The 12,038-nt window shown below is 42.2% G+C and overlaps 2 protein-coding genes across 2 annotated transcripts; both read right to left on the bottom strand.

The window, feature by feature from the left end:
• Positions 1-1,896: 1,896 nt before the first annotated feature.
• LOC138092822 (olfactory receptor 56A4-like) lies at positions 1,897-2,838 on the bottom strand. The gene has a single exon (XM_068988866.1). It carries the CDS (start codon positions 2,836-2,838, stop codon positions 1,897-1,899), a length of 942 nt encoding a protein of 313 aa, XP_068844967.1.
• Positions 2,839-10,337: 7,499 nt separating this feature from the next.
• LOC138092808 (olfactory receptor 56A4-like) lies at positions 10,338-11,292 on the bottom strand. The gene is given in 2 exon segments (XM_068988856.1): positions 10,338-10,808; positions 10,810-11,292. Coding segments are annotated over 2 exon segments (942 nt in total). The 5' UTR covers positions 11,281-11,292.
• Between the last annotated feature and the right edge of the window lie 746 nt (positions 11,293-12,038).

Raw genomic sequence — 12,038 nt, 5'->3', positions numbered from 1 at the left:
AGGAAATCCAACCAGTCCATTCTAAAGGATATCAGCCCTGGGATTTCTTTGGAAGGAATGATGCTAAAGCTGAAACTCCAGTACTTTGGCCACCTCATGCGAAGAGTTGACTCATTGGAAAAGACTCTGATGCAGGGAGGGATTAGGGGCAGGAGGATAAGGGGACAACAGAGGATGAGATGGCTGGATGGCATCACCGACTCGATGGACATGAGTTTGAGTGAACTCCAGGAGATGGTGATGGACAGGGAGGCCTGGCGTGCTGTGATTCATGGGTTCGCAAGAGTCAGATATGACTGAGCGACTGAACTGACTGACTGAAGATAAGCAGGAGAGAATGGGAATGCACATGGTACCTGAAATATGATACAAAAGTCAGGTAGGACAAGATGAAGTCAGAAGTTAACAAAGTACATCTGAAAAAAGAATACTCATTTTCACTTAAAATATGCCCATACACACACACACTAACACACACACACACACACACACACACACACAAGTCATTGTTAATTTTCTTTTATTCATTAAAAAGAAGGAAAGAACTATGAGACATTCATGTTCCAGAGAAATGACATTAGTTAAGTAACGAGATCTGGCAGAGCTAAGGGAGACAGCTCTATTCACTCAACTATAAGAATCGAAGTTTCGGAGCCAGCTTCTACATCACCACAAGAGATACATCCATGGCACAAACCAATTTGAACTGTGTCAGGTGGAACTAAGAGATCTAACATATAGCAAAGTATTAAGCAATTAAAGAAACTGAGAGCCATTGAAAATGATTACAGTAACATTTATTTCTCTTTTTTCTTGTAACTGAAGTACAATATTAGTTTTAGGTATACAGCATAGTGATTTGTTATTTTTACACATTACAAAATGATCACCATGGTAAGTCTAGGTATCATCTATCACCATGCAGACTTATTACAATACTATTGGCTCTATTTCCTACACTGTGCATTACATTTATTTCATAGATGAAATTTTTTATTTCTTAATGCCCTTTATCTATCTCACCTGTTCCTACCCTCACACACACACACATACACACGAGCAACACACACAACACACAATGCTCATCCCCTCTGACAGTAACCAAAAATCAGGTGTTGGCAAGGATGTGGAGAAAAGGGGACCCTTGCACACTATTGGTGGGAATGTCAATTGCTGCATCTACAATGTACAAAAGTTGACAAGTCCCTCTCAAAAAAACTAAAAATAGAACTACCATATGATTCAGAAATTCCACATCTGGGTGTTTATCCAAAGAAAAGGAACACACTAATTCAAAAAGATACATGCACCCTTACGTACATTTAGGCATTATTTACAATAGCCCAGATATGGAAGCAGCTTGAATGTCGATCTATACATAAAGGGATAAAGAAAATGTGGTTATGTATAAACAACTATTATGCAGGCATTTTTTTAAAGAATAAAATTTTGCCATTTGAAACAAAATTAGACCTAGAGGACATGCTAAGTGGAAGAATTTAGACAGAGAAGGGACAAATACTACATGATTTCACTTATATATGAAATCTAAAAAGCAAGACCAACAAACAAAACACAATAGAAGCAAACTCATAGAAACAGTTTTTCTTTATTTTAAAAATAATATCACTCTAGTTAAGCTCTTGTAACTACGGCTTGATAAGTCCCTCTTACATAGATAAGGCCAGGGGAAACATCCAGGCAACTCCAGAAAGCAAAAGACTAAGTTTCCAGTAAGTGAAATAGAAAGTAGGAAGCAAGTTACGGATATCTTCATAATCAACTCTAACACTGGAGAAAGCAACATCCAAACTTATTCCTGCAGTTATGCCTCAGGAAAATCATTGCCTATTAGCAATTTCTGTTCCCAAGGTTAGGACTCTCGCATTTTACCTCTTATAACTTCCTGAGCAGTTTCTGGATTCCCTGCTTGATCTCCTTGGTTCTCACACCATAAACAATGGGGTTCAGAGCTGGGGGGATGAGGTGGTGCAGGATGTTGAGCAGGATGGGGACATCTGGGGGAATCCTCTTCCTGGCCAGGTTAGTGATGACCAGGACCAGCAGGACTGTGCTGAAGAAGAGGATGAGGATGAAGTGGGAACCGCAGGTGCTCAGGGCCTTGGCAGCAGCTCCTTCAGCTTTAATCCTTAGCACAGCTTTCAGGATACAAGAGTAGGAGAGAATGATAAGGATGAGGTCAGAGCCCAGTAGGGTCCAGCCTGCCACAAACTGGTAGAGCCGATTGAAGGTGATGTCATCACAGGAGAGTTTGGACACAGAGAGGTTAGTGCAGATGCAGTTCTTGATGACGTTCTCTGCACAGTATCTCAGTCTGGAGGAAAGAATGGGGATAGGCATAGTAAGAAGGCCATTCCGGGCCACTACAAAGATGGCAGCCCTAGCTACAAATTGGTTAGTGATGACAGACGGGTAATGCAGAGGGTTGCAGATGGCCACATAGCGGTCATAGGCCATGACCATGAATGTGCAGGACTCCATGGTCAGGAAACTATTCATGATGAACATCTGGAGGAAGCAGCCTGAGAAACTGATGGCTTTATTGTCAAACCAGAAGATGGCCAGGACCTTGGGGATGACGGTGAGGCAGAGCACCATGTCCAGCAGGGAGAGGAGGCTGAGCAGGTAGTACATGGGATCGTGCAGAGAGGCCTCCAGCCGGATGGTGACCAGGAGGGTGGCGTTGGCCCCCATGGCCAGGAGGAAGAGGAGACTGAGGGGCAGGGACAGCCAGTGCTGCCAGCTCTGGTAGTTAGGGAAGCAGATGAGGAGGAATTCGGAGACTGGGGGAGAGGAGTAGTTGCTGAGTGATCCCATGTAATCTTGATCACAGCTGACCCTTTGGAAAATCTGAAAGACAAGAGAAAATCCATTCCGACAACATGACTACCTATGGGAAAGTAACTTATTTTCCAAAGCACCACTGAAAATTGATAATAGTGGAGTGAATATTTCATAAGTATAAACACATCACTTTTAAAATATAAACCCATTTATTCTATTAAATAAAATGGTAGTAAAATGACCATATTTCCACTTTAGCTTGAATAATTCCCATTTATTCCCCTTCTCACTGTTCACAGTTTCCCAACTTCTGAATCTCAAATCTGAATTTACAGCTGAAGCTCTTAGCCACTAAAATTTCTGCCTCTATTTACAAAAACACTTATATAGGCCTTGATGCTGTATCAGCATAGGCCCCACATGAATGCCTATTGTTCTTCCAGCAAGAGAGGACAATACAGGCAAAGTAGAAACCAGGCCTATGTGCCTTGCCAGAAAATACCAGACTTTAGAATTATGACTGTCATTTTACAGAAAATAGCACCTTAGAGAGTTCTAAAAAGAAAAATTTTGCAATAAGAATGTATGGAAAAGTCTCCTAATGCAAGCAGTTGAGAGAAGAAAAAGAAATTTTAGGCATCAATGTATGTGCATGCTAAGTACTTTCAGTCGTGTCTGACTCTTTGCGACCCCATGGACTGTAGTAGTCCAGTCTTCTCTGTCCAAGGGATTTTCCAGGCAAGAATACTGGAGTGAGTTGCCATGCCCACCTCCAGGGGATTTTCCCAACCCAAGGATGGAACCCAGGTCTTCTGCAGCTCCTGCATTGCAGGTGGATTCTTCACTGCTGAGCCACCAGGGAAGCCCCTTAAGAGTCAACAGTTTGGGTTTACAGGTACTATTATAGGAGTGAGTGATAGCAGCTCGTGCTGTATTTATCTGACCACACATGGATTCCCCATCATTCACAAACACAGATAAACAGATTTCCACGTGTTCCTGGCCTGGTTCACTATAACCACTTATGAATAAATCTAAGATACTTATGAAATCACCTTATAAATGGTTGTCATACTAAAACTTAGAACATTGGTTGATGGGCCCCAGTGACATTTTGTTTTTGTTTTTTTGTTTGTTTGTTTGGCTGTACCACACAGCATGCAGGTGTCCAGAGATGTAATTATGTAATTCTCTGGCCAGGGATGAAAGCTGCGTCCCCCCTACAGTAAGCACAGAGTCTTAACCATTTAATGGCCAGGGAAGTCCCTGTTTTTAATACTCTGAGGAATCCCAAACTCAGCCAATTTTTATCAACAATGGCAGTGGTCCTAATGAGTTTTGGACCCTCCTAGATTCAACTTCCTTCTCCTTTCTGAGAAAGTAGAAGCCTGTTCCTCCAAACTAAGAAGTAAGTGTGAATATCTGAAGGCAAATTTCAAAGTCGGAAGAAACAAATTTGCTCTTCTGTTTTGCCTCATATGTTATCACTTTCCAGACCACCTATAGCAGCACTTCTAACAGAAATACAATGCGGGCCACATGCACAATTTTAAATTTCCAGTAGCCAGCTTAAAAAATTTAAAGGAAACATGTGAAGTTAATTTTAATAATATGTTATTTTACTCAACATATCCAAAATATTATTACTTTAACATGTAATCAATATAAAAAACTGTTAAAGAGATGTTTTACATTCTTTGTTTTTTGTATGAAATATTTAAAATTAAGTGTGCATTTTACACTCACAGCACATCTCACATCTTCTGACTGGGTACTGGCTACTGGATTGGACATCAATCTCTAGAGTTTGAGGAAAGCTGAATGTTTCTCTCTCTCTCTCTCTCTCTCTCTCTCTCTCTCTCTCTCTCTCTTTTTTGCTTGAACTATGGTTTGCTCTTGGTGTTGGTCACATGGCATTTATGATTCCTGTATTATATATGGGAACTCCTTTCATTTGGTTCTATTTCTGGGTCAGCTCAAAATTATAGTTTTTATTTTCTTTTTCAGTACACCCGATCAAGTTTCCTTTAGAAATTTCCTAGCAAAGTGATCCTTCAGCTTCATGATGGGAACACCTCCTTTAGGACAGAGATAATCCACACCTCCAGAGCTCTCATCTTAGATAAAACAGACATACCAGAGACTAGGGCTTCCCACCAACACTAACCTACCTGACTCAGACTAGATATCAACTTCCTCCCATCCTCCCTAAACCAGTGATGTTATTTGATTTTTTTAGAATCAATGTAACTATTCAGTAAAGAATGCCAAAATGTCCAGATATCTCCAAATCTGGTCCTAGGAACACCATTCTTTCACATAAGATATATTTGGAAGCTGGAACTAGGTTTTGTTAACAAAGCATGGCAAAAGAGCTAAGATTCAAAAAATTGGAACCTTAAAACAGCTATAACTTCAGACATAAATCCAGATAAAAACTCTTTATTGTGTTCATCAGACCATATGAACTTACCAGATTCCAATTACCTTAAGGAAATACATAGATTTCTACAAACTCATCTGCTTTCTTTCCAGCTGGTTATTGTGTTCTTTTCCCTGAATCAGTGAACTGAAAATATTGACTCTGCACACAGTGCCAAGTCCTCTGGAGAGCATGACGGCTCGAGCAATAGAAAAGTTCTTCTGTCTTAGCTACAGAAATAGGAAAAAGCACTGGGGGGACACAGCAGGATGAAACAGGAAGGCAAGGCAGGGGTAATCAAGGCAGCTGAGATTACTGGCACTTTCTCTTCTGGTACTTCTAGAGCAATCTTCAAGAGCAGGGGCTGAACTACAGTTGAAAATATAAACTCTTGCTCTCCAGTTGCCACAGGAAATAATGAATGTATAAATTTAGTTCAAGAACACTTACTCAGACAACTCAGTGGATAACACACAGCTTACACTGAAACACTTTGCTCCCATTTGAAAGCTGTGATGCACCACATTTTTGGAAAGTGGTAGACATTATGCAGAACCAGACCTGCTTCAGTTCTGCTAGAAGAATTTCTTCTCTCTGTTTATAATGAATACCTGAAGTTCTACATGCCTCATCATTCCCATCTTAATTATTTTCCAGGATACAAACCAGACCTACCAGCTTGAGGAGACTGATCTGTGAGCTACTGTTATTTATGACTGTTTGCTGCACCTTCTGGTCCAGCCCTCCAGAGGATCCAGAGGCTATTTTTATCTCCATGGACTCTACTCTGTCCCTTCTTTCCCACAGCCCACAGTGGGGCTAAGACCATTTTAGACATCTGAACCTAGAGCATAGGCCCATTTCTTGTGAAGGGAAGGAGAGGAGGAGAAAAAGAAAGTGGTGAAGGAGGAATGGGGTAAAAGGAAGGGGAGAACATGGAGTGGAGAAAACACACACACAAAAAAAATTCAATGTGGAAGTTGTGACAAATAGATAGAGAGTTGAACCAGGAAGACTTGTGGGGAAACTGGGGCAGTCTACATAAGGAGTATAAATGTTTGAATAATAAATATTCAAGACTGAGGACAGAGAGAAATTTATTTCAGACATTAAGTGTACTCTTAGAAAAGTTACATTTAGATGAGGATTTAACTTTGTTGTCATTGTTCAGTCACTAAGTCGTGTCCAACTCTTTGTGTCCCTATGGACTGCAGCACACCAGGCTTCCCTATCTTTCACTATCTCCCAGAGTTTGCTCAAACTCATGTCCATTGAGTAGGAATATTATCCATTCAGTTCAGTTCAGTCGCTCAGTCATGTCCGACTCTTTGCGACCCCATGAATTGCAGCACGCCAGGCCTCCCTCTCCATCACCAACTTCCGGAGTTCACTCAGACTCACATCCATCGAGTCCATGATGCCATCCAGCCATCTCATCCTCTGTCATCCCCTTCTCCTCCTGCCCCCAATCCCTCCCAGCATCAGAGTCTTTTCCAATGAATCAACTCTTCCCATGAGATGTCCAAAGTACTGAAGTTTCAGCTTTAGCATCATTCCCTCCAAAGAAATCCCAGAGCTAATCCCCTTCAGAAAGGACTGGTTGGATCTCCTTGTAGTCCAGGGGACTCTCAAGAGTCTTCTCCAACATCACAGTTCAAAAGCATCAATTCTTCAGTGCTCAGCTTTCTTCACAATCCGACTCTCACATCCATGCATGACCACTGGAAAAACCATAACCTTGACTAGACGGACCTTTGTTGGCAAAGTAATGTCTCTGCTTTTCAATATGCTATCTAAGTTGGTCATAACTTTTCTTCCAAGAAGTGTCTTTTAATTTCATGGCTGCAGTCACCATCTGCAGTGATTTTGGAGCCCTAAAAAATAGTCTGACACTGTTTCCACTGTTTCCCCATCTATTTCCCATGAAGTGATGGGACCGGATGCCATGATCTTCGTTTTCTGAATGTTGAGCTTTAAGCCAACTTTTTCACTCTCCTCTTTCACTTTCAGCAAGAGGCTTTTTAGTTCCTCTTCACTTTCTGCCATAAGGGTGATGTCATCTGCATATCTGAGGTTATTGATAGTTCTCCTGGCAATCTTGATTCCAGCTTGTGATTCTTCCAGCCCAGCATTTCTCAAGATATACTTTGCATATAAGTTAAAAAAGCAGGGTGACAATATACAGCCTTGACGTACTCCTTTTCCTATTTGGAACCAGTCTGTTGTTCCATGTCCAGTTCTAACTTGCTTCCTGGCCTGCATACAGGTTACTCAAGAGGCAGGTCAGGTGGTCTGGTATTCCCATCTCTTTCAGAATTTTCCACAGTTGATTGTGATCCACACAGTCAAAGGCTTATTATCCGTTAAAGAGGGTCATTTCCTTCTGGTGAGTGCATGCAAAATGGGCATGAAGTGTAATGTGCTACAGATGTATTACTTTCCCTTATTACCTACTGTGCAGTGACTTAAATGGAAGTCCTAGGAAAGGACAAATGAAAGATTTAGTATTAATGATAGGACAATAAGGGCATTAAAATCTGACTCACTCACTGGGTTGGAGAAGGCAATGGCAACCCACTCCTGTACTCTTGACTGGAAAATCCCATGGACAGAGGAGCCTGGTAGGCTACAGTCCATGAGGTCGCTAAGAGTTAGACACGACTGAGTGACTTCACTTTCACTTTTCACTTTCATGCATTGGAGAAGGAAATGGCAACCCACTCCATTGTTCTTGCCTGGAGAATCCCAGGGATGGGGAAGCCTGGTGGGCTGCCGTCTATGGGGTCACACAGAGTCAGACACGACTGAAGCGAGTTAGCAGCAGCAGCAGCAGCAGCAGCACTCACTGGGTAACTATAAGCTTCATCTGAATACATGCAGAAACAAAAGGGAAATGCCTTAGAAAGCTTCTGGGTGCCAGCAAGAAGACTGAGGGAGCTGGAGAGGATGCTGAGAGACAATTTGTCTTTCCCACCTTACCTGAATTCCAGGACTATGCTTGCAACTGTGTATTTCAGATGACGGAGTATAGCTGGACAAGATACTCTGTCTCGTACTTTGAACCTAACTCTACGTCTTCTGAAGGGAACCTTGGATTGGATATCAGCTTCATCCTATCCGACAATGCTAGTACTGACCATAAGTAAAGCGTAGGGGTAGAGATAACCCTGTTATACTTTATTCTTCCAACTTTGCCACCTCATTCTGAACGGAAACAGGGATCCCAGGGGCATCTGTTACTACCTGGTTAATGTATTGTCAGCATGCCAGAACCAAAAATCCTCACTCAGGAAGAGTCTAAACTAGGAAGGATAATCAATCAAAGAAAGGAGAAATCATGACAGGCAGGATGGAGGCAGACAAAAGTGATAAGAGTAATGAATGATACCGCCACTCTTTTCTACTGAGAACATTTCACAAGCAAAGAATAACATCTTAACAGCTTTTCTCAGAGGAAGCACCAAGTCATAGATGGTTCTGAGAGAAGTTGCAGGAGCTATTCTTCCCTAAGAAGGAAAATTACACTAAATTAAGGACTCCATGGGATCTGAAGAAAACATGATATATAGCACTGTGAGCTCTATTTATCTCTTTGGTTATTTTACAGATAAACTGATAGGTATACTCTTTTGTACTGCTCTAGGCAGGGCTTGCAAAGCTGTCAAGTATCTACACACTATGTAGCCATAAATTAGTAAGATAATTTACTAAGGCCTAGGTCTGGTGAAAGCAGATTGCTGTTTCATGATTGGTGCATCAGAGTCTGTTTTGATCCCTTGACTATACCAGATGGGAAAGTGGAGAGAACTGGGGGCACCAAGCAACACTAGAAGCCAGAGAGCTTCAAAAGCTATGAGCACTGGAGTGGCACCATCGCCGCTCATCACCAGAGACTGCCTCTTGGAATTCAAGAAGATATGGTTGTAGGAGCCTCATGGCGTATTCAGACTGAAATGGATATGAATATAGTACGCTCAATTCATAGTTTTAAGTGGCATTCAGCGTTTTGGGGCCCAGTGGTTTGAACCTTCATGTAAGTAAAATTTTCTCAAGAGAATAAACTCGTGGTAGAAATGACTGTGGGGACAGAGGAGCACTACAGTGGCATGGATATCTTCTACCCCAAGGTAAATGGGATGTATGATAATGATTTTCCTCCTATTCAGAGTGCAGCAGGAAGCAGTGTGCTTAGGGAAATGGTGATAATTAACCATTCACTTAATGTCTATATAATTTAATGTATGTACATGCAAAGTGGGCTTCCCTGATGGCTCAGTGGTAAAGAATCACCTGCAAAGCAGGAGACACAGGTTCTATCCTTGAGTTGGGAAGATCTCCTGGCAAAGGAAATAGCAACCCACTCTGGTATTCTTGTCTGGGAAATTCCGTGGACAGAGGAGTCTGGCGGGTTACAGTTCATAGGGCTGCAAAGAGTCAGAGTTGACTTAGTGACTAAATGACAATAACATGCAGAATGTTCACACTTACTCATTCTGCAAAGTGATGGTAAATATATATATATATGGAGGTGTTGCATAGATGGAAAATTTTATCAGGTCTGAAATGATCTGAGGAGCCGGAAGATGTCACCTCTGCCACAGGTGCCAGAGAGGAATGTCAGGAATGCTCAGGGCAAAGCGCTCGACGCTGAGATTCAGAGTAACGTCTGTAGTCCAGCCCAATCCACCCTTCACAATGCACAAGTCGTGTGGGGCTCTGTCAGGCTGAAATTGGAGACAGGGAAGGCTTCCACATCCTTTGTAAATCAGGGGACAGGCAGATCTTTTCAAAGTTATCATGTATATTCTGTGTCTTTAGTGGTCAAACACTCCTAATCTAATCCTACGCCATTGACTAGGCTTGCCATGCCTCTCATTTAAAGATTCTGCCAAGAAAAATTCCCCAAAATATGTAACAAAGAAAGAATTCCTTTGAAGCAACAGGAAACAAAGATTAATGGAGGAGTGTTTTCATTCTTATCTAAGATATTAAGGCAAAGAAAAATCAGAATTCATTTCAGGATTAAAAAGTGAAATTCCCTTTCCAGTATACAAATAATTCCTGACTTTCTTTAACAATTTCAGGAGTTGGGTCTGATTCTTTTTACCCCTTATAACCTCTTGAGCAGTTTCTGGATTCCCTGCTTGATCTCCTTGGTTCTCACACCATAAACAATGGGGTTCAGAGCTGGGGGGATGAGGTGGTGCAGGATGTTGAGCAGGATGGGGACATCGGGGGGAATCCTCTTCCTGGCCAGGTTAGTGATGACCAGGACCAGCAGGACTGTGCTGAAGAAGAGGATGAGGATGAAGTGGGAACCGCAGGTGCTCAGGGCCTTGGCAGCAGCTCCTTCAGCTTTAATCCTTAGCACAGCTTTCAGGATACAAGAGTAGGAGAGAATGATAAGGATGAGGTCAGAGCCCAGTAGGGTCCAGCCTGCCACAAACTGGTAGAGCCGATTGAAGGTGATGTCATCACAGGAGAGTTTGGACACAGAGAGGTTAGTGCAGATGCAGTTCTTGATGATGTTCTCTGCACAGTATCTGAGTCTGGCGGAAAGGACTGGAACTGGGAGAAAAAAAGAGGCCATTCCGGGCCACTACAAAGATGGCAACCCTAGCTACAAATTGATCAGTGATGATGGAGGGGTATCGTAGTGGGTGGCAGATGGCCACATAGCGGTCATAGGCCATGACCATGAATGTGCAGGACTCCATGGCAAGGAAGCAATTCATGATGAACATCTGGAGGAAGCAGCCTGAGAAGCTGATGGACCTGAGGTCAAACCAGAAGATGGCCAGGACCTTGGGGATGACGGTGAGACAGAGCACCATGTCCAGCAGGGAGAGGAGGCTGAGCAGGTAGTACATGGGCTCGTGCAGAGAGGCCTCCAGCTGGATGGTGATCAGGAGGGTGGCGTTGGCCCCCATGGCCAGGAGGAAGAGGAGACTGAGGGGCAGGGACAGCCAGTGCTGCCAGCTCTGGTAGTTAGGGAAGCAGATGAGGAGGAATTCGGAGACTGGGGGAGTGGAGTAGTTGCTGTGTGATATCATGTAATGTTTTCTGATCACACTGAAAACACACAGTCCTTAAAATATAGGACAGAATATATTATCACAGAAAGTATGCATTCTAGATATGCTCTTAACCTGTCCCAATGAAGTTTTCAAACCATCATCAATCATTGCTGACATTTACCTGAACAAACTTTATGCTATATTATGCTGAATTTTTATATTCATTAACTCATATCATCCTTTTAAAAGCACTTAAATGTAATTAATATTTTATTCTAACTTTGCAGATAATGAAAGTGTACAGATAAAGGGGAGCAAGATACTTTGATCAGAATTGAAAAGTTAGTATGTGAAGCCAGGACTGAGAACCAAGGAATTTGACTCTAGAGCTCTTTCACAATATTTAGCCTCAGTAAGCACAGTTTAATTAAGGCTTTCCTTCCCTCAGAGTTTAAAAGGGACAGCTACACAGAGGGCTGTGTTCAGCTGACCACATGGAAGTCTTAGAAAAGCCCAGCCATTTCTGTACAATTGGACAGGGACTGACTTCAGGATTCTTTATTTTCATAAAAGATTAGAGGTAAATATTCCTTGATGCCACCCAAGAAGAATATGTTATTCCAACCTCAAAGAGGATTTTATTTCAAGGCGTAATGTTTATCATTCTCTTACTGGATTATTTGCTGCTATTTCTCTTTGTGAAATTGGAAGAGTGTTTTCTTTGGCTTGAGTCCTTTAGAAAAGACTGTGAATTTCCTATCCTAGTGACAGAGACAGTCAGTATTGAGGGATAC

The sequence above is a fragment of the Capricornis sumatraensis genome, chromosome 16 (assembly GCF_032405125.1).
Source record: "Capricornis sumatraensis isolate serow.1 chromosome 16, serow.2, whole genome shotgun sequence".
Taxonomy (NCBI): domain Eukaryota; kingdom Metazoa; phylum Chordata; class Mammalia; order Artiodactyla; family Bovidae; genus Capricornis; species Capricornis sumatraensis.
The sequence above is the reverse complement of the archived record's forward strand: the minus strand, read 5'-3'. Positions and strand labels throughout refer to the sequence as shown.

Excerpts from the sequence above, each read along its gene's own strand:
- LOC138092822 (XM_068988866.1), bottom strand. The coding sequence starts at position 2,838 with ATGGGATCACTCAGCAACTACTCCTCTCCCCCAGTCTCCGAATTCCTC.